Below are 24,726 nucleotides of genomic sequence, written 5' to 3' on the forward strand. Positions count from 1 at the left end.
TTTATGGAATCTTCTATCAATTTTATTATTTATGGCTAGCGCAAACAACTTCCCCAGAACTTAACGAAAAAATAAATATAACTAAAAGTATTTCATATTACTATCCTGGTGAATTAGGTTGATATGTACATGTACGAATTTTACGTCTACTTGGTATCTACATGTATAAACATTTAAGAAGATATACAAAGAGATTAGATGACATAATGCAAATGTTCATGATGGTACTGAATACAATTGTAACCACATCTTAAACATGTTTTATCATATGTTTAGTAGTAAATACAGTAGTTTTGCATATGTGATAAATAGCCTGCTGTTTAATCCATATCGCGCAACTTTGATGCGCACCCTTTATCGCATACCCTTTATCACACCCATACCCTTTATCACAGCCCTACTTTTTAAAAAAAATTTATTTTACATAAAGTCAGTTTTTTTGTTTTTTTTGCTTAAGAAATATTTTCCTCAAAATAGGAAATTTTTTTGAATGTCGTCATTGTTTGGTATGTGACGTCACGAACGTCGAGTTTTCATATTGTATGTGACGTCACGAACGTCAAGTTTTCATATTTTTTGGCACACTAAATGCAACTATGAAAAATACAAAACACACAAATTAATACAATAATAAACAAAATATTTTTAAAACAACAGCACGCAAATTGTAAGGTAACCCAGGTGCTTCGTATAAGTAATTGAGCAGTTCTTTTAAGGCCTTTAAACAAGACAAAAGTAGAACTGAAGGTAACCCAGTGCTGTTGATCAGAAAACAGTTCATATAATATAATACTCTTCTGTTGAAATATATCATCCCTCTGGCATAAAGGCCCTTAGGCTGATATTGATTTCTCGGGATGATACGACATATGATACGGATTTTGCCATGTATTATTCTCTATATATCAAATAGTTATAAACACAATATGATATAACAAATGGACAACTAATGTTAATCAGAAACGTTTTTATGAGAAACGTGGTATCATGAAAAGTTGTTACAACTTTAAGTATTATCAATACAAGTCTTTCTGACACAATGAATGACACATCCAGCCAATGTTCGGGAAGGATACAAAACATTATATCAATAATTGTGTTCGTGAATCTGTGTTATGGTACATTAAATTCGTTAACATCCTCTACATAACAGAGCTGAAAAACAAAAATATAAATATATTATCTTAACCTTTCTTTATGTAGCATGCCAATCTGAATACAAATTCAATTAAAAACAAATTTCGCAAACAACATTCAACTGAATAAATGTCATTGGTTTCGGTTCTTTTAAGATTATACCTGTATGGTTCATCAAAATAGTCCTTTTTAGATTTTGTATTTGCGATAATATCTTATTTTTCTGAAAAAAGAAACCCCATATATGTATGACAAAAAAAGGAGATGAGGTATGATTGTCGATTGAGACAGCTATCCATCAATATTCACATTCAGTGGATGTAAGCAATAAATATAGGAACCGTACGGCCTTCAACCGCGGAATTAACAGCTAAATTTGGTTTTATATTTTCGGCGTACTTTACCTTATAATATTTAACTATCAACTTTCTATGTTCAAAGTTCAGACATATTGTGAAAGGAGGCAATGCATGCCATTCATACGATCAATCACGATTTGCCTATTTATTACTGAATACAACATTTACCCTTTCAAAGCACATGAGATCACCCCTAGTTTTTGGTAGGGTACGTGTTGCTTAGTCTTTAGTTTTCTATGTTGTGTCTTCTGTACTATTATGTGTCTGTTGGTCTTTTTATTTTTAGCCATGACGTTGCCTGTTTATTTTTTACCTATGAGTTTGACTCTCCCTCTGGTATCTTTCGTCCCACTTTTAGGGTAATAATTTATTTTACTTCAGTTGAAAAGTTGAATACATTTGGTTTATCAATATATGTGCACATACAAACATAATCATAGAAATCTATGTAAAAAAACGTAGTAAATAAACACAGAGGGCAAATCTTTTTTTGATTTCATTCAAGTTTGTTTTTGAGATCATCTGTGATCTCATCATTTCGAAACATTCGCGAAAGGTTGTGAATAATTGACTTTAAAGAGAAATTATTCCTTCTAGGTCATTGGATAATTTTGATCCTGCAGATCAATTGTAGATGTCTGTTTGCTGAACAATTGTTGTGAGAACAGTTTAAAAATATCTTTTGTCATAATACAAATGTTTTCAAGATAATAACAACAAAAAATCCTGCAAATGTCCTTGAAATATAACCAATTCAGGGGCAATTAACAAACCATGGAATGTCTAATGTGGCAAATAGAACTTGTCATAATGAACATTTTAATCCTGTCAGATTTGCCCAAAATGCTCAGAGATATAATTACTTAAAGCCAAAACTGCATTTTACAACCATGTTCTTTTTTATGCACCGGCGGAAATCAGGGGTGATTGACGGGGTCATCGAATACCTTTGTTAAACTAGATACCGTAAGTATGATTGAGACCAATTAGGGCATAATATGGACAGGAAGATTCAGAAAATAAGATTTTAGATAAAGTTAACACATGACGACGACGGACGATTGCCGAAAACGGACACTAAGAGCAAGGTGAGCTAACAATCAATTCTTCGGGTTTGCTTTTTTGAAGATTAAATTTTAACTTAGAAACAAAATTTCGGACGAGTATTATAATTTCAAAACTAAACTAAGATTCTAATTTCTAAAAGCAAAGGATTCATTTTGACTATCGTTCATAGTATTACATAGTATTTCTATCTGAGAAATTGTTCGAATAAAAAATCCATCCTAAAATAGAAATTACGAAACAAGATAATATATTGTTCTCACCATCGTTCGGTTTTTTTAGATTTTTTTTCCTTTTTGTTTTCTTCTTCTATCTCTTGTCTAATTTTGTCTCTCAATTCTGTTAAATTTTTATGATACCTCATATCAAGTTCGACCATATCTAAAGCGTTTTTTTCTTCATATTGATCATGTAGCTTTTCGATTTGATCTATTTGCTCTGCTTCCATTTCTAGGAGTCTCCTATCAGTGTCTTCACGAAGTCTTCTTTCAGTGTATTTACGAAATCTCCTCTCAGCGTCTTCAAAGTTCTTATTCGTGTAGTATGTATTTAACGATTCGTTAATTTTGAGGACAATGTCTACCAAATGATTCCTTTGTCCTTCTTTGTCCAGAGGGGATGGATTCTTATTATCAAACGCTACTACTCTATTATCACATTGTTGTAGAAATGATTTCAAAATAGTGTCAGAACCAATATATTTTTTCAAAGTTGTTTTTTCTTCTTTCAAAATATCAGCGCCTGTGAAAACTACAATAGCGTACTGGTAAAACTTTTTCCCAAATATTTCAAAAAAATCTTGAAAACAACTTTTGTCTTCCTCAGTAAACCGTAATGCAGCTGACAAAATGAAAATAATTGCATGAATTCCAGGGGCTCCTATTTGTGTACAGATTTTGATTTCATCCCGTACATTCTGACGATTATTCTCTTTTGAGGAAGCATACAAACCTGGAGTATCAATAACTAATATTGACCTATTGTTTATTGTTGTTCGAAGTGACTTCGTATTTTTTGTCACCGAATTTGATTTTCGTTTTGCTTTAAATCCGTTATAGCCGAGAATCATGTTTCCTGTAGAACTCTTTCCGACTCCAATCTTACCAACTAGTACAATTCTTAATTCCTCGTCAGCTAAATTAAAGAATAATCTAATAAGTGTAGTGTTATTAGTGCGATCATAATAATGAATAATAATAATGTGTTTTGCATAGTATTATGAGTCTGAGAATCGAGTTCAATTTTGTAATAAAAAAAACTTTTACATTTTCGGATTTGTCATGTTACCCAATCTTTAGATTTCTATGACAACCGACACGAAAACAAACTATTTATATATGGTTGTTAATAAAAGGCTTTCAATTTAACTAGCTAGCGGTAAAATACGTACTTACAGGTAATTCAAATTAAATTATTGTATCGATAAATATCTTAGTATTACTTTGCTGGGTAAATATAGAAGTCCATATGCTAAATTTATAGCATATGTTGCTCTGAATAAAATTGAAACTGGCAGATATGAAGGTAAAAATGTAAATGAAAGGTTTAGTTTTAACTGTAGAAAACATGATTTAAATATAATTGAAGATAAAAAAAAAAATGTTTTATAAGAATGTACAGTTTATGCAGATTTACACGATATTTGTTAACAGTGTATGTAATATACAAATGATGTTTAGTAATTTGAGTAATGAGGAAAATGTTTTAATTAGTTTTAGGATGACAAAGTTTGTTATTTTACATTTTTATTTAAGAGAATGTGTATTTTATACTCGTGAAAAAGTGAAAATAATGTTTTGGTTTTTTATATATTTTTTGGTGTTTTATGCTAAGATATATTGATATATGCTATAGATGTAATATAAATGTACTTTAATGTGTGTGTTACAGTCTCTCATAAATTGTTTTATAGTGGCTCTTTTATAAATAGATTTGTTATTATTATATTGTTTTTTTCTATCAAATGTTTTAGAGAGGTGAGACTCTAATAATGTTTCTGTTTTTTTTTATGTTGTTGTTGTAAGATAACAATCAAATTGGTATTTTTTTAGTAATTATCCGTAAGATGAGATTCAACCGTTTTGCCATTTTCCTATCATTCTTTAATGTAAGAAATCTAGATTTTTTTTATCATTGAGAGAGAAAATGAAAATTACACGTTATGACTTTCCTTCATCTGAAGCGTTTTATGGATCAACTTTCAAAGTAACGGTCTATCCAATATTTGAAAGCTAAGAATGTACGAAATAAGGTAACGGCTTTAATTCAGTTTATCGAGAGAGATGATCATGAAAGAATAACTACCGGTGGTCAAGCATTGCGATCATATCGTGAACGATCTAGTAACTGATCGTGAATATCGAGAAGACACATATTCCGTCAATAAATAATCTTATTTAATCAATTTTTATGAAAAATATTGGAAAAAATATCTATAAAAACGGTCCAACATTCTAGCTATACGTACGCTTGGATACCTTCTTTAAACAAGTGAATATTTATGCTTGTAATCTGTATATCAACAGATTTGATTTACATGAGTTATTCATCATCAATTGTGTTTCTTATTAGAACTATAACATGTATAATGTTCGATGCCATTGAATTTGATCTTTTGATAATACCACTCCGACTAGAATTCTTATGATACTATAAGGGTGTCTGTTTGCCTTGCATAAGTTTTTATTTTGTTTGAAAAGTTAAAATTGTTTCATCTGATGCCCATTAAATGTTTAAGCAGTCATTTCTGTAAAACTAAGATTCTTGCTGATTTTTGTAAAATTTGCCAGAAAAATATTGTTAAAAACGTAAAATTAAAACGCAACTGTCATATTCCTGACTTGACACATGATTTCCTTATCAAATGATTGGTTAAATCTGGGTTTCTTGCTTGCTTATACATCCGCTTACTTGTTTGAGAGTTGTTTTCATTGAGAGTTGTTTCATGTTCCGTAGTATTGCCATTTTATGGGAGCAACATCAACATAATAAATTCGCCATATCTGGCATCAAACACCATTTATCAGAGACATACAACACAGCTTAACCAAATTAAACGTTCGATAAATATCAGAAGATGAGGTATGAGTGCCAATGAGACAACTGTCCATCCAATTCACAAATTGTAAAAGTAAACCATTATAGGTAAAAGTACGGGCTTCAACACGGAGCCTTGGTCTACACCAAACAAGCACACTAATCGAATCAAACAAATACTCCAGCGAAAAGGAAAAAAAAAATATGTAGTTGATTATACAACCTGTATAGTAAAGCACAATGAAGGAGCCCCTTAAGTGTCATGTAAATATAAATATGTTCGTTTGCCGGATATAACATTTTGCACGCACCAGTTTATAAACTCGTGCGCACGACTTTCGAACACGGATGCAAAACTTTCAAACTGGCGCGCAAGACTTTTAAACACGTGCTTACGACTTTTCAAATGGTGTTCACGACCATCAAAATCTAATGTGCATGACTTTGAAACTGGAGCGCATGACTATCCAAATGGTACGCCCGCATGAAGATCGTATGAGTTTAGAAATGTATGCTTCATAGACAGATGAAGTTGGTATATCGATGCTAAGATGAGGACATTTCATATTTTCATAATTGAAATCATCTCGTTTGGCATAGACTCTGGTATTATTAGATGACAATTGTAGTCAAATTTAGGGTATGTTTCTAAAAACTATGCAGATGACGATTTGTATGGGTTGTCTAAAATATCTAGTTCATGACTATTAATGGGGTCAAATGAGAAAAGTCCGCATTGTTAATGGAAAGAACGTCTTTAATACACATTTGTGTTAAATTAGATGAAACAGCTTATTCGTTCTAATATAAAATTAAGAAGATGTGGTATTACTGTCAATAAGACAACTCTACACAAGAGACCAATTGACACAATATTTAACCACTATAGGTAATTGTACGGCCTTCAACACTGAGTTAAATCCATACAGCTATAAAAGACCACAAAATGACATATGTAAAACAATTCAAACAAGAAAACTAACAGCCTCATTAATGTTCAATGAATGAAAGACAAATATAATATACACCAACAAACGACAACCACTGAATTACAGACTCCTGAATTGGGACATGCACCTACGTAATGTAGCGGGGTTAAACTTGTTAAAGACCCTCTTTTTAATCTTGGACAGTGGTGTCACAGATCAACAATTGAACAAACTTTAAAATTCAGTTGAAAAGGGTTTAACTTGACAGATCGATAAAAGTAACAAAAAAAAACCAGAATTGACTTATGCATCTCTATAACCCTTTCGAAAACAAAAGCACACACAATAAGATATTTCCTGTAGAAAACCACAAGACCCTTTTTGCTCCCCTTGTTAATTCCACATTAACACATTAGAGGCATCACACATTATGTATACATCATATTGACCTATCGACCATTTATGTTGCTACAGGTCTATTATCTTGGATTGCATAGTTACGCGTAGCATAACCTTATAAATGAAAATAGATCTAAATATGGGTATAAGTATAAATATATATATATAAATCACCAACCAACCATAAAGCAATGATTTGTTATTGTCCTTTCGCCATATTTATATCTTCTCCTTTCTGGTAAGAGCCAATGATAAAATATTCTTAAAAGTACCAAAAAAAAAAAACAATAAAAAAATGTTCACTGCACAATTTGTTTGTCAAAAACCAAGATTTTTATTCTTTCTAATAACAAATAAATTCGGAAAATTGATGAAATGTAAAGAATTATGCAAAAGAGTGAATTTCGCAAGAACATTTTTTATAACACAAATATGTACCTACCTTTACCTGGTACCTGTATTAATGGCAAAGCTTGTCCTAAATCACGTTTTATGCTCACTGAAATTATAAAAAAGAGCCTTTGATAACGTAAGTGCCATATTTTCCATAAGTCAAATATAAAAAAGTCTTACACTAAAATTGAATAAAACACAAAGATTGGTCACCCTTCTTATGGAAAAGAACCTGAAAGATGTTGAAAGTAGGGAACGAGGAGTCATTTAGCCACAAGACAACACATTTAAATGCCATGAAAACTAAATTTTAATTAGTTCAAATCAAATAGATATACACGTAGAACCATTCATAATGTCTTTTTGTGAATCATTCGTCGCCCACATCAGGTTGAAATTATATTCTACTGTTCATTAAGAAGAAAGGTTAAAAAATGTATGAGATGCATAAATGTACAAAATATTAAGCTTGTATTGGGTTTAAACATGGGCGTTGCAAATTGATTGTAGAATGACTAACAGTACTGTGCTTCAATTTCTTTTATAACTAAAATATAATATATTTGGTCAACATTGAAATTGAGATAAAAAAGTATATGGGTAAATATTTGAAAAAATGACGTGTCCTCGACACACATAACAGCTCTTCTTAAGGAATTTCGCCTGTCATGTTTTTGGATTTTAGTCAGATTTTCATAATCCTCTGGTTTTATCCATTTGAATGACTTAAGAAATTTGCCCATTGGCCCCAATTTCTTTTTATAAATCTTGTACATGCATAATGATAAGCCATCTGTAAAAGTCTAATTATTTTTTAATAGTTTTTGAGAACTTAAATTTGTCAATGATAAAGCTATGAAAAGCCAAGAGAGAATATTTTCCAGCCAAAATTTCAATGGCTAATATCTCGAAAACAAGCACTTTGATCTATACATTTTTATTTGCTCTTTTCATTCCTGTATTAATTTCCTATCAATATAAACTAGTGTTCTGAAAAGTTTATTATTTTGAAACTGAGTAGCGAACTCCCTTAATAACCTTACGCAATTATATCAATTTTTTTCAATGTAAGAATATGCTGTTCGACATTCATTTTCTCTGCTGGCACATCTTTTCTCGTCTCTTTTTGAGTTTATGCGATTCCTTTAGTTTGTGGTTTTTTTTTGGTAAGCGTAGGTCATTAAAAGGATACATGCTTTATGATAGCCCTTATCTTGAAGAGCATAGATGCAAAATATGCTGACAATCTTTTAAAGTACTTATCCAGTGCGTGAAAAAAGAAGAAGCTTTAACCAATGGGACATTTAAAACTTATTATTTGAATAGAAATGACAAAACCATGACAATAAGCGGAAACGGATAAACAGTTCTTGCTCTCCATTTGGCAGCCGTCCTGTTTATAATGCAGGTGTGAAACTGTCGTGTGAAAAGTTTCATTCTGATAACAGAATTTAGAAATTGATGTCATAATGTGGTGTCATCTTTAAAACAAACATGCCCTATGTACACACTCGTAGTGGTGTTTACAAAGATTCGGAGAGTGCACATCAGCTTAATCAATAGCACCCTTGATTCCATAAATATTTGTTTAGCAGCAACCCTCTGTCAGGGAAATCATTAACGGATAATTAGGCTTTGGAATATAACATATGAGGTAGATACTGTATATGCATGCCTTTTTTGGTTGTCGATACAATGTATCATAGTTTTTGTGTACAATATTTGATTTCAGCCGACCTTACCAACGATCAATAGAAAATTCTTTTATTAATGCCAATTTATCAGTCACATATATCGTATACTTTAAAGTGCAAGGGGATAACTACATTCAATACAGTTGGGTGCAGACCAAGCATTACATGTAGACGGGCCGAAAAAGTTAACGCGGCGTTTACTCGCGTGCACTTCATGTAAACGCCGAGTTAACTGTGCGTTAACTCCGAAATTGCAGTAGACATTAAAAGTAAACGGGCGTTTACTTTCGCGTTTACCTCCGCGTTAACGCAAAAACGGCGCGTCTTCTAATTTTGTAAAGAGTAAACGGGCGTTTACTTTCCCGTTTACCTCCGCGTTAACGTGGGAAAATGCACGTCTTCTATTTTCGTAATAAGTAAACGCGCGTTTACTGTTTGTAGTAAACGCCCGTTAACGCAGATTGTCATCGTAACCTGGATACACTGACCTAAAATATGAAATGATAAGGAACATCAAAAAAAATTTTTGTTTGCATCAATTTAGAGTGCCAGCATGTCCTTTGTTTAGTCAAAATATTGAATCGTAAACAAAATTCAATAGTTTTCATATCTCAGACAGACTCATATAATAAAATTATTTGTCCGCAACAACAAAAACTGACCATATAAGCATTTAATAAAGTAAATCTATATAGCAGCATAGTAAATGAGTTATATTTTGATGTAAGGATTGATTGTATAATAAAATAGGTAGCAATATTTGAATATTATGACTTAAATATTTTGTTTGCATCATTTAAGAGTGCCAGCATGTCCTTTTTTTATTCAAAATATTGAATCGTAAACAAAATTCAGTAGTTTTAATACCTCAGACTGACTCATATAATAAAATTATTTGTCCGCAACAACCAAAACTGACCATATAAGCATTTTATTATGTAAATCTATATAGTCGCATAGTAAATGAGTTATATTTTCATGTAAGGATTGATTGTTTAATAAAATAGGTAGTAATATTTGAATGTTATGACTAAAAAAAATTGTTCGCATCAATTTAGAGTGCCAGCATGTCCTTTTTTTATTCAAAATATTGAATCGTAAACAAAATTCAGTAGTTTTCATACCTCTGACTGACTCATATAATAAAATCATTTGTCCGCAACAACCAAAACTGACCATATAAGCATTTTATTATGTAAATCTATATAGCCACATAGTAAATGAGTTATATTTTCATGTAAGGATTGATTGTATAATAAAATAGGTAGCAATATTTAAATATTATGACTTAAATATTTTGTTTGCATCAATTAAGAGTGCCAGCATGTCCTTTTTTTATTCAAAATATGGAATCGTAAACAAAATTCAATAGTTTTCATATCTCAGACTGACTCATATAATAAAATTATTTGTCCGCAACAACCAAAACTGACCTTATAAGCATTTTATTATGTAAATCTATATAGCCACATAGTAAATGAGTTATATTTTCATGTAAGGATTGATTGTATAATAAAATAGGTAGCAACATTTGACTATTATGACTAAAACAATTGTTCGCATCAATTTAGAGTGCCAGCATGTCCTTTTTTTATTCAAAATATTGAATCGTAAACAAAATTCCGTAGTTTTCATACCTCTGACTGACTCATATAATAAAATCATTTGTCCGCTACAACCAAAACTGACCATATAAGCATTTTATTATATAAATCTATATAGCCGCATAGTAAATGAGTTATATTTTCATGTAAGAATTGATTGTATAATAAAAAAGGTAGCAATATTTAAATATTATGACTTATATATTTTGTTTGCATCAATTAAGAGTGCCAGCATGTCCTTTTTTATTCAAAATATTGAGTCGTAAACAAAATTCCGTAGTTTTCACACCTCTGACTGACTCATATAATAAAATCATTTGTCCGCAACAATCAAAACTGACCATATAAGCATTTTATTATGTAAATCTATATAGCCGCATAGTAAATGAGTTATATTTTGATGTAAGGATTGATCGTATATTAAAAAAGGTAGCAATATTTGAATATTATGACTAAAAAATTTTGTTCGCATCAATTTAGAGCGCCAGTATGTCCTTTTTTTATTCAAAATATTGAATCGTAAACAAAATTCAGTAGTTTTCATACCTCAGACTGACTCATATAATAATAAAATTATTTGTCTGCTACAACCAAAACTGACCATAGCATTCTATTATGTAAATCTATATAGCCGCATAGTAAATGAGTTATATTTTCATGTAAGGATTGATTGTATAATTAAAAAGGTAGCAATATTTGAATATTATGACTAAAAAATTTGTTTGCATCAATTTAGAGTGCCAGCATGTCATTTTTTTATTCAAAATATTGAATATATATATAGCTGCATAGTAAATTAGTTATATATCCATGTAAAGATAGCAATATTTGAACATTTAAATTGATCTCGGTACAAATGTACATACTTATATTACACTGTATTGATATCCCTTTCAATACACTGTACAATTTACGGTTTTTATCATTTGTCAAAACAGAATCTTATCATGTTAATCCAAGGCAAAAAAGGTGAATTTCGATTAAAAATAATGTATTAAATGCACCGAGTTATAGTTAGGAATGCAAAGAGACAATAATAAACGGGGAACGAAACAACGTAAACCATGATGTTTATATCCCATCATATAAAAATATTCTCCCGATGTCTCGGATAACCTTTCTTTCCGTATCGATGTTTGCACATGTAACTTTTGAAAAGAAAATATAGAAAATCTGCCAATCAGTTAATGGACTTAATCAAAGTGAATTTGTGTAATTTAATATTTCGAATTAAAAGAGTTTTTGAATTGTTCTGGTTTGAAACACATATACGTAAAATATTCAGACTAAAGGTCGTTTTTATAAAATAAATGTGCAAATGAACTTGAAGTTTATTTCTAAATTTACTCAATCAGTTAACGCGAAAAGTAAACGTGCGTTTACTTTCAAGTGCACGTAAAAATACACTTGCAAAATCTGTAGTAAACGCCCGTTTAGTTTTAAGTGCACGTAAAAATAAATTTCAAAAATTCTGAAGTAAACGCCCGTTTACTACTGACTAAACGGAAACATAGTAAACGTCCGTTTACTAGGGTAGACATTAGAAATTTCCATTTCGACCACGTTAACGTAATTATAGTAAACGTGCGTTTACTAGTAAACGGGAGATGTGAAGTTAACTAACGAAATATGTGCACGCGGTGTTAACTTGCGTTTACTCTATGTAATGCTTGGTCTGCACCCAACTGTATATTTCCTTGGCTATTTTATAGGATTACATCAACTTAATAGCGAAATCTGAGGATCCAGAAAAAAGCTGCTTTCTGTTCCTTCTTCATGAGATGAATTTACAAGAAAAGGAGCACAATAAGATTCCATAGAAAAGCAGATTGTTTGTGGTAAAACACATACTCCACTCAGAATTATTATGTTTTCAATTATTTTGTCTTCTATTTTTGCAGATTTTGTTTTATCTTTCTATTAATACACTATATGTAAATCTGGTATGACTAGTTCCTCCTATCCTGTTTCAGATGAGAATGATTTTCCTCAGTCATTACAACCTTCCATCATTACCGAACAAAGAAATAACACGACGGGTGCCGTATACGGTGCAGGTAATACTTACCCTTCCGGAGCACCTAATTTCACTCCCGGTTTTTAGTGGAGGTCGTGTTGTTTCTTCATTATTATTTATAACTGTTGATGTAAATGTCCTTTGGTTTTGTGAGTCTTTGTTTACTCCTTGGTTTTGATTGTTATTGTCTTTATTGTCTTTACTATTGTAAATAGTAAATAGTAAATAGAAGTCAATGTTTAAGACTATTGCAAAAGAAAATAGACTTAGGGTATGTGTGCACGTAAATATGTTTTAATTGTTTTATTCCTAAGGGTTGGTATTTTCGCATAAACCTTAAGGACCGACAGTGATTGCAAATGCAATGTAGATGGTAATAGCTTTGAAAGTAGTTTAAAGGAGCACTTAGTAGACCCTACAATTTATTGCTGTTTGTAAGTACAGTTATGTTAGTTGAATATCTTGTGCAGTGAATGAAGAAATAGTTCTAATTGTTATAAAGGAATACATCTCCATCACGCAAAGTAACACCCCTTTCAAGGCTTTCACTATATACTTTTGTGTGTTTTATTTTCTCTTGAAATGTGTAAGTAGGTATTGATTATAATATTGTGACCAGGAGCATCGTCGAAGAGACATTCATTATCAAAAGGTCCAGCTGGTGCAGTTAAATTTAAATCGTTAATAGTGTTAAAAAGTTTATCGAAGAACAATTAAAAAAGAGTTTTCTAAAGCGCCTAACAACCTGTCATAAGTTGCAGTCTTACATTGACTACATATGATTTCATATAATACATAAAAATCAAAAACGCCCTTTATCTTGACTATGTGTAGTAATCCACTTTCATTTTAAGAGTAGACAATATTATAAAGTATGCCTGATTTGTTTTTCTGGACCTGAATTTTATGACATACTTGGACTTTTTGAAGAACAATTCATCAATACATCAATGAGTTTAACGTGAACTTGTCACATCCTGAGAAATGATGCTTACTGCCCGCCAATACTACACAATTTCCCCATGCTCCATTCATCATCCCCTCATTTACCATAAATAAGCATCATTCTTGTTTTGTATAGGAATTATACACGGTTTGCACCATTCAAAGTTATCTATGATATTTTAGGATTGCAAAACAATTTCATATAGCAGTCCTAAGTATGAAATTGTTCAAATTATTATGGCATATTGTTATTCTAAATTATTTCCCAAAATTGATCGCCCTGAAGATCATAAAAAACATTTTATTAAAATTAAGTATGTCAATAAAGGCTTTGATTTTGTAAATATTGCCGGTATATTTAACGACCATTCTGTTAAAGAACAAATTCCTGGATATTTTGACAATACTGAGCTATGTTTTTGGATTTTAGTCAGATTTTCATAATCCTCTGGTTTTATCCATTTGAATGACTTAAGAAATTTGCCCATTGGCCCCAATTTCTTTTTATAAATCTTGTACATGCATAATGATAAGCCATCTGTAAAAGTCTAATTATTTTTTAATAGTTTTTGAGAACTTAAATTTGTCAATGATAAAGCTATGAAAAGCCAAGAGAGAATATTTTCCAGCCAAAATTTCAATGGCTAATATCTCGAAAACAAGCACTTTGATCTATACATTTTTATTTGCTCTTTTCATTCCTGTATTAATTTCCTATCAATATAAACTAGTGTTCTGAAAAGTTTATTATTTTGAAACTGAGTAGCGAACTCCCTTAATAACCTTACGCAATTATATCAATTTTTTTCAATGTAAGATTATGTTGTTCGACATAAATTTTCTCTGCTGGCACATCTTTTCTCGTCTCTTTTTGAGTTTATGCGATTCCTTCAGTTTGTGGGTTTTTTTTGGTAAGCGTAGGTCATTAAAAGGATACATGCTTTATGATAGCCCTTATCTTGAAGAGCATAGATGCAAAATATGCTGACAATCTTTTAAAGTACTTATACAGTGCGTGAAAAAAGAAAAAGCTTTAACCAATGGGACATTTAAAACTTATTATTTGAATAGAAATGACAAAACCATGACAATAAGCGGAAACGGATAAACAGTTCTTGCTCTCCATTTGGCAGCCGTCCTGTTTATAATGCAGGTGTGAAACTGTCGTGTGAAAAGTTTCATTCTGATAACAGAATTTAGAAATTGATGTCATAATGTGGTGTCATCTTTAAAACAAACATGCCCTATGTACACACTCGTAGTGGTGTTTACAAAGATTCGGAGAATGCACATCAGCTTAATCAATAGCACCCTTGATTCCATAAATATTTGTTTAGCAGCAACCCTCTGTCAGGGAAATCATTAACGGATAATTAGGCTTTGGAATATAACATATGAGGTAGATACTGTATATGCATGCCTTTTTTGGTTGTCGATACAATGTATCATAGTTTTTGTGTACAATATTTGATTTCAGCCGACCTTACCAACGATCAATAGAAAATTCTTTTATTAATGCCAATTTATCAGTCACATATATCGTATACTTTAAAGTGCAAGGGGATAACTACATTCAATATATTTCCTTGGCTATTTTATAGGATTACATCAACTTAATAGCGAAATCTGAGGATCCAGAAAAAAGCTGCTTTCTGTTCCTTCTTCATGAGATGAATTTACAAGAAAAGGAGCACAATAAGATTCCATAGAAAAGCAGATTGTTTGTGGTAAAACACATACTCCACTCAGAATTATTATGTTTTCAATTATTTTGTCTTCTATTTTTGCAGATTTTGTTTTATCTTTCTATTAATACACTATATGTAAATCTGGTATGACTAGTTCCTCCTATCCTGTTTCAGATGAGAATGATTTTCCTCAGTCATTACAACCTTCCATCATTACCGAACAAAGAAATAACACGACGGGTGCCGTATACGGTGCAGGTAATACTTACCCTTCCGGAGCACCTAATTTCACTCCCGGTTTTTAGTGGAGGTCGTGTTGTTTCTTCATTATTATTTATAACTGTTGATGTAAATGTCCTTTGGTTTTGTGAGTCTTTGTTTACTCCTTGGTTTTGATTGTTATTGTCTTTATTGTCTTTACTATTGTAAATAGTAAATAGTAAATAGAAGTCAATGTTTAAGACTATTGCAAAAGAAAATAGACTTAGGGTATGTGTGCACGTAAATATGTTTTAATTGTTTTATTCCTAAGGGTTGGTATTTTCGCATAAACCTTAAGGACCGACAGTGATTGCAAATGCAATGTAGATGGTAATAGCTTTGAAAGTAGTTTAAAGGAGCACTTAGTAGACCCTACAATTTATTGCTGTTTGTAAGTACAGTTATGTTAGTTGAATATCTTGTGCAGTGAATGAAGAAATAGTTCTAATTGTTATAAAGGAATACATCTCCATCACGCAAAGTAACACCCCTTTCAAGGCTTTCACTATATACTTTTGTGTGTTTTATTTTCTCTTGAAATGTGTAAGTAGGTATTGATTATAATATTGTGACCAGGAGCATCGTCGAAGAGACATTCATTATCAAAAGGTCCAGCTGGTGCAGTTAAATTTAAATCGTTAATAGTGTTAAAAAGTTTATCGAAGAACAATTAAAAAAGAGTTTTCTAAAGCGCCTAACAACCTGTCATAAGTTGCAGTCTTACATTGACTACATATGATTTCATATAATACATAAAAATCAAAAACGCCCTTTATCTTGACTATGTGTAGTAATCCACTTTCATTTTAAGAGTAGACAATATTATAAAGTATGCCTGATTTGTTTTTCTGGACCTGAATTTTATGACATACTTGGACTTTTTGAAGAACAATTCATCAATACATCAATGAGTTTAACGTGAACTTGTCACATCCTGAGAAATGATGCTTACTGCCCGCCAATACTACACAATTTCCCCATGCTCCATTCATCATCCCCTCATTTACCATAAATAAACATCATCCCCTCATTTACCATAAATAAACATCATTCTTGTTTTGTATAGGAATTATACACGGTTTGCACCATTCAAAGTTATCTATGATATTTTAGGATTGCAAAACAATTTCATATAGCAGTCCTAAGTATGAAATTGTTCAAATTATTATGGCATATTGTTATTCTAAATTATTTCCCAAAATTGATCGCCCTGAAGATCATAAAAAACATTTTATTAAAATTAAGTATGTCAATAAAGGCTTTGATTTTGTAAATATTGCCGGTATATTTAACGACCATTCTGTTAAAGAACAAATTCCTGGATATTTTGACAATACTGAGCTACCTCTTATTTGTTATATTTACAAATAATCTACCCGGAAATTTGTGTTTAATTATAGTCAATTGTGTAAAGATGTTAATATCATTGAAAATACACCTACTTCATGTAATTGCAGTAATTCCGAATATATTTATGGACCCATTTCCCATGTTATAACAGGAGATCTTAACATCGTTAAAGACCGAGAGTTAAAATCATTCCTCAGTTAAGGACCTAAATATCGTCCCCCGTCTATTATTAATTGGAATGAGTGTCGTAATATTATCCACTTATTAAGAAGGGATATAATTACGATACTGTTGTCAAGTCATTAAAGATTGCATATTTTGGCGTTAATATTGAGTCACTGATAAGGTCTTTGCATCGGAACTAAACACATTTATTTTTTATGGAAATGTTCTTTTTAAAGCACAAAGGTGTCAGTATTCACCTCAGAAACTTACAAAACCTTTGAATAGACTTATTAAGAAGGGATATAATTACGATACTGTTGTCAAGTCACTAAAGATTGCATATTTTGGCGTTAATATTGAGTCACTGATAAGGTCTTTGCATCGGAACTAAACACATTTATTCTAAAAACAGTTGTTGGCATGACACGGGTTATGTTCTTCTCATATATGTTATGATGGTATGATACTAAACCCCTAACGGGAAGGATTGTGCCTGATGTTCATATGATGAAATCATAATCTTTCAGTCAGTTTAATTGAAGTCTGGAGCTGGCATGTCAGTTAACTGCTAGTAGTCTGTTGTTATTTATGTATTATTGTCATTTTGTTTATTTTCTTTGGTTACATCTTCTGACATCAGACTCGGACTTCTCTTGAACTGAAATTTAATGTGCGTATTGTTATGCGTTTGCTTTTCTACATTGGTTAGAGGTATAAGGGGAGGGTTGAGATCTCACAAACATGTTTAACCCTGCCGCATTTTTGCGCCTGTCCCAAGTCAGGAGCCTCTGGCCTTTGTTAGTCTTGTATTATTTTAATTTTAGTTTCTTGTGTACTATATGGAAATTAGTATGGCGTTCATTATCACTGGACTAGTATATATTTGTTAAGGGGCCAGCTGAAGGACGCCTCCGGGTGCGGGAATTTCTCGCTACATTGAAGATCTGTTGGTGACCCTCTGCTGTTGTTTTTTATTTGGTCGGGTTGTTGTCTCTTTGACACATTCCCCATTTCCATTCTCAATTTTATTGTCAACTACGAAACAGTTTTATCAACTACGAAACGCATCAAAATGTCCACTATGTAACATGAGTTGTACCTTCATATGTGAAGTACTGTCTAATCGTTATCGATAAAAAATCGATTTATCGATTCTCCAATTAAGAAAAAAATGAGATTTTTCTGCTATATCAAGTAAACAAACTGGAATGTTTATGGGAGACATTTAAAATTGCAATAAGATGTGTGTTTGGAAGCACTTTTGTAGTGGACAAATGTCCCCTACGAAATAGTACACAAATTATGAAAATAATATCATTTTAAAGAGTATGTAAGATTGCACGTTTTGTTTACAAACAGGTCTATAATAGAGGTATTCAAATTAACTTTTGAAATAAAAATTTGACAAGTTGATTTTCCATTTTTTTAGGTCTGAAAGTCACGCTTTTATTGCAAAAACGTCCATATGGGACACGCATGATTGTATGCTATTCATAGTGCATGGACAATAATGAAATGCGCATGAGGAATATTGTTTTTTTTTTTTTTTTTCATTTTAGTTCGTTTTTGAAAAAAATCTTTACAAAAACGAACTAAAATGAAAAAAAAAAAAAACATATGCAATCTTTAATGACTTGACAACAGTATCGTAATTATATCCCTTCTTAATAAGTCTATTCAAAGGTTTTGTAAGTTTCTGAGGTGAATACTGACACCTTTGTGCTTTAAAAAGAACATTTCCATAAAAAATTGAATGTGAAATACCTGAACGTATTAGAAGTCTGCATGTTGAGCTATATTTACGAATGATGTCTTTATACCGATGATAAAATTTAGTAAATGTTTTGACTAGTTTGTGATATCGAAAACCCTGGTGTAATAATTTTTCAGTAATACATAAATTTCGCTCGTTAAAATCTAAAACATTGTTACATACACGAGCGAATCGTACAAGTTGAGATATATAAACACCGTAAGATGGTGACAAGGGAACGTCGCCATCTAAAAACGGATAATTAACGATAGGAAATGAAAAATCATCCCTTTTATCATAAATTTTAGTATTCAGCTTTCCATTAGTGATATAGATATCAAGATCGAGAAAAGGGCAGTGGTCATTGTTAGTATTAGGTTTATTTAAAGTAATGTCAACAGGATAAATTTCATTAATATACATACTGAAGTCGTCATTATTGAGAGCCAAAATATCATCCAAATATCTAAAAGTATTATTAAATTTATTTATCAGATGTTGTTTCGATGGGTCTTTGCTTATTTTTGTCATAAATTGTAACTCATAACAATACAAAAACAGGTCCGCAATAAGTGGTGCACAGTTAGTCCCCATTGTAATTCCGATAATCTGACGATATACGGAATCCCAAAAGCGAACAAAAATGTTATCTAGTAAAAATTCAAGGGCATATATAGTATCGAAGCATGTCCAATTAACATAGTTTTTTTGTTTATTGCTACTAAAAAATGACCTAAAAGAGTTTGAACATATATATTCACATTCTGATTTTTTGAATGCCCATTTAATTAGGTGTGTGATTTTTTTCTTAATGAGAATGTGAGGCAATGTTGTATACAGGGTAGAAAAATCAAAACTTTGAACAGATTCAAAATCACCAATATAAGCATGCAATTTATCAAGTACTTCCAACGAGTTCTTGACACTCCAAAAGTAATTTATTCCACTATTTTCGAAGGCCTTATTTGAACAATTTATTATCAGGTTTTTAATTGTACCAAGTGTGCTGGTAAGAAGAATAGACAATTTAGTAGTTGAACAATGGCTTGAAGACGAAATAAATCTATATTTGTAAGGGGTTTTGTGTAGCTTCGGAAGCCAATACATAGTTGGGACTTTCGTTGTATTTGGCTCTGCTTGTAAAGCGGTGGCTAAAAGTTTATGTTTGCTACAGATTTCGTTTTCTGAAAATGGAGTCAGTTGGAATGTTGGTGAATTGGTGATTTCCTTTTTCAGAACCTCAACGTAAAATTTACGTCAAACAATAATAATATTATTAGCAGCTTTATCGGCCGGGACAAAAACAAATTCCTTGGCTAGTTCTTTTAGTTTATGTTTGATACGAGAAATAGGTTTATTGTGGTTATTGTTAATAGTATAATGTTCTTTAAAGTGTTGAATACGTATATCAACTATCTTCATTACTGAATTAAAAAAAAAGAGTCCAAAGATTTTTTGTCAGCTTTTTCCCGTTTTATCCATTTCATACAGTAAGTATGGAGTGAGTCGTGGATAATATTAAGACACTCATTCCAATTAATAATAGACGGGGGACGATATTTAGGTCCTTAACTGAGGAATGATTTTAACTCTCGGTCTTTAACGATGTTAAGATCTCCTGTTATAACATGGGAAATGGGTCCATAAATATATTCGGAATTACTGCAATTACATGAAGTAGGTGTATTTTCAATGATATTAACATCTTTACATAATTGACTATAATTAAACACAAATTTCCGGGTAGATTATTTGTAAATATAACAAATAAGAGGAAGCTCAGTATTGTCAAAATATCCAGGAATTTGTTCTTTAACAGAATGGTCGTTAAATATACCGGCAATATTTACAAAATCAAAGCCTTTATTGACATACTTAATTTTAATAAAATGTTTTTTATGATCTTCAGGGCGATCAATTTTGGGAAATAATTTAGAATAACAATATGCCATAATAATTTGAACAATTTCATACTTAGGACTGCTATATGAAATTGTTTTGCAATCCTCCAAAATTTGATTTAACTTATTAACCGGTAACGAACAGAGTTTTCTTAACAGATAATGGTCTGCCGTTGTTTTTTGAAATAGAAATATGGTCCGAAATATTGGTATGATTGGCCCGAAATTTTCTTTGATTGCGATTTGTTCTACGACCGTGAGAAGGTTTTTTACGAACAGTTTTAGAAACTATATCCAAAATGTTAACGGAATTGGTTCTAGATATATTACCAATTCCCGTGATATTATCATTTAGACCGAGAGGGTAAACTGTCTGTAATTTTTTAATCCAATTTAATTCAATTATTTTACGTGATCGTACAAACTTTGAATGCGATTCACCAGGCTGCTTATTTACTACTTCTAAAGGTTGAACTGATAAATATTTAAAAGGATGGTTGTGCTTCTTAAGGTGTTGGTAAATGACACTTTTGAATTTATTGGGTCTTTTAAAACGATACAGATGTTCTTGAGTGCGTTTAGATAAATATCGTCCTGTTTCTCCGACGTACTGAATACCACACCCCGGTTTGTTTCATGTGAGTAAATAAATAATACTGTTTGTTTTTCAAGTTATATCAGTTTCAAAATTTAAAGAATGTGCGACCATTAAACGTGGACCTTACCGTATTGTTGGTGGAAAGACGGGGACATGTAAGTCATTTTTTGGCATGACACTTATCGATAGAAGGGTAACCACGATTTTTATTGTTAAAAATGTTAGCGATGGTAGTATTTTTAGATAACCGATTTTGAAGATTGAGACGTGTAGATACCCTTTGAACAAGTTTAGTATTTAGTAATTTTCCATTTCTAAGCTTCATAATTGTTTTGTTAGTGAATATTATAATAAAGGAGCAAAGATTGGCATCCAGAATATGAACCAGCATACAATAATTTAAGTTATATAAAATGGATAAATTTGTTCGGCTAAAAATGTCAAACGCTATCAGTATAAATTACCCGAAAAAGATAGGGATTATCAGGGTAGGACTGATGGCTGACTAAATAGTAGAATGGGGCTGAATATTGAAAATACTTTTTGATAAATATTCCTAAAGTAATGAACTAGAGCAGTTCTCGCTCGGAACCACACTCCATAATCTTGTATATTATTAGAACATAACCCTGAAGCACGGGGAGGCACTCTACTGCCTCCACACGGCACTAATGCCAAACTCTGTAAAAAATAAAATTGAGAATGGAAATGGGGAATGTGTCAAAGAGACAACAACCCGACCAAATAAAAAACAACAGCAGAGGGTCACCAACAGATCTTCAATGTAGCGAGAAATTCCCGCACCCGGAGGCGTCCTTCAGCTGGCCCCTAAACAAATATATACTAGTCCAGTGACAATGAACGCCATACTAATTTCCATATTGTACACAAGAAACTAAAATTAAAATAATACAAGACTAACAAAGGCCAGAGGCTCCTGAATTGGGACAGGCGCAAAAATACGGCGGGGTTAAACATGTTTGTGAGATCTCAACCCTCCCCCTATACCTCTAACCAATGTAGAAAAGCAAACGCATAACAATACGCACATTAAAATTCAGTTCAAGAGAAGTCCGAGTCTGATGTCAGAAGATGTAACCAAAGAAAATAAACAAAATGACAATAATACATAAATAACAACAGACTACTAGCAGTTAACTGACATGCCAGCTCCAGACTTCAATTAAACTGACTGAAAGATTATGATTTCATCATATGAACATCAGGCACAATCTTTCCCGTTAGGGGTTTAGTATCATACCATCATAACATATATGAGAAGAACATAACCCGTGTCATGCCAACAACTGTTTTTAGAATAAATGTGTTTAGTTCCGATGCAAAGACCTTATCAGTGACTCAATATTAACGCCAAAATATGCAATCTTTAATGACTTGACAACAGTATCGTAATTATATCCCTTCTTAATAAGTCTATTCAAACTGTTTCGTAGTTGACAAAACTGTTTCGTAGTGGAATAAAAGTTTCGTAGTTGACACCAACCCTATTCTCTGTTAATAAAAACATACTAAAAATTACATGAAACTGACCCTTGTTATTTGTTTTGCACGAATTTAATTGAAAAAAAGAGTTAAAAAAAGACTGCATGGTAGTGTTTGTGTCAACTACGAAACGTTTTTCTCCCAAGACTGATTGTATTCATCGAAGCATGCATTAAGCTGTACACTGATATTTTTTCACAATTTTAAAACTAGATACTGAATGAGATTTGATCCATTTCGTAGTGGACATTAACAAAAATACGGTATCACTCTGGTCCATTTGGTGTGCTCAAATTTTCAAAGCAACAATTTAACTGCTGTTACAAAAGCTTCACTTTTTTTTAAGCCCCTAATATCTTTTGCAAACAAAATAACATTGATTTTATTTAACTGTGTTAGCAAATTTTATTGACTTCTTTTAGTAGACATTTTGTCTGGGACATACCTTCTGAAATTAAAAATCCTATGTTAAAAGCTGTTTTGTAAATATGTTGGCTCTAAACATACTTTGGAATTATTGAAGAACTTATATTAAGTAAAAATAACATTTATTTCTACATTTTTTTACAATATTTTAGTATGAATGTTGAACAGGCGGTCTAGGGACATGCCATTTTGGTGGTTTTGGTCCATTCAGGAGTCAATATCCAATCAATCCCTCTATAAAATAGACTGTTTCTTTGCTTAAAAATGTTAAATCTAGTTCAATGTACTGACTGCAAAAAAAAAAAAAAAAAAAAAAAAACTTTTAAAGATCAAACACATATGTGCTTTTTCAGAGTACTAATACAGTGGATAGGCTATACAATGGATAATAATATACATACGATAATTAGTTTAACAAAACTGTTTAAATTGTTTTAGTACATGATGTTTCCATATTCAATTATTGTATATTTCTATGTTAATCATTAAATTCACTTACCGAAATCACTACCTTTAACACTTTCCGCCATTATAACCTAAAACGAGTTAAACAAAAATAAAGATTCCACCACTGGATCAAGTGTGATACGATATTTATTCATTCGAGACAGTTAAATTTTCAAATTTAAAACACAAGTCTAAAAAATGATGTTTTTTTAAATGATAAATAACACCGCAACGTTTGCTCCCCTACATATAGACAAGCGAATGAAGATTATAAAGGCAAGTACAACGTCTTTGAACGTGAAATTTGACAATCTGGTAAAATAGCAAGTGTGTTGCGATATACATTATGAAGTGGTCGACAAGCTGTGCATAAGTCGCAAACTCATCTAAGAAGTGTGCGTTTATCATAACAAACTCCCAGTCTTGCTGTATTTTCTTTTCATGTTTTCTCTTATGCTTACTAAACTTTAATGTTGTTATACTAACTCGTCAAGGAGAAAAGAAGAACAGGAAAACAAGTGACATCAGAAACCATTGTTTTAATTTAGGAATCGTAAAATAAGTAAAAACCCTTACAGCACTCAAAGTGCGATGATATGTGTTAGACGGAGGACAATGGAAGTATTCATCGTTCTCCTTGTCCTTCCTTTTAATCACCCTGAGCTCACACAAACGTTCACACAACTTGACGGCAAAAGGATGATAATTTTGAAAATTGAGGTTGTGCACTTTTCTCTAAAAAATCAAAATCTCATGTATTTAAGTTTTTTTCCAGAGACAAAGAAGAACTCATAGCTGTAAAATACACATACACATGAGATATTATAGCTTACAATCTGTAATGTATAACCAATTTGAAACAGTTTAGATCCATAAAGAAATGTCAATTAAACCTATATGTTAATACAAATTTGACAATATAATGTACATAGTTAAGGAGCATTAGGAACCACAAATTTCCAAAAATTTTGCCAAATACGGCTAAGGTAATTAAGCTTTGATAAGTTATCATTGTTGTGATTTACATGTATTTAAACATTCTTTATTTTCAAGGTT

General features: G+C 31.6%; 1 protein-coding gene across 1 annotated transcript; it reads right to left on the bottom strand.

Annotated features, from left to right (window-relative positions):
- Positions 1 to 23,753, bottom strand: LOC139492835 (uncharacterized). Its single transcript, XM_071280987.1, has 4 exons — positions 23,723 to 23,753; positions 7,368 to 7,424; positions 2,825 to 3,695; positions 1 to 1,155 (listed from the first exon to the last, which is right to left on the bottom strand). Exons 1-4 carry the CDS (start codon positions 23,751 to 23,753, stop codon positions 1,143 to 1,145), a joined length of 972 nt encoding a protein of 323 aa, XP_071137088.1. The 3' UTR covers positions 1 to 1,142.
- Positions 23,754 to 24,726: the final 973 nt, after the last annotated feature.

This window comes from Mytilus edulis, chromosome 10 (genome assembly GCF_963676685.1).
Source record: "Mytilus edulis chromosome 10, xbMytEdul2.2, whole genome shotgun sequence".
Taxonomy (NCBI): domain Eukaryota; kingdom Metazoa; phylum Mollusca; class Bivalvia; order Mytilida; family Mytilidae; genus Mytilus; species Mytilus edulis.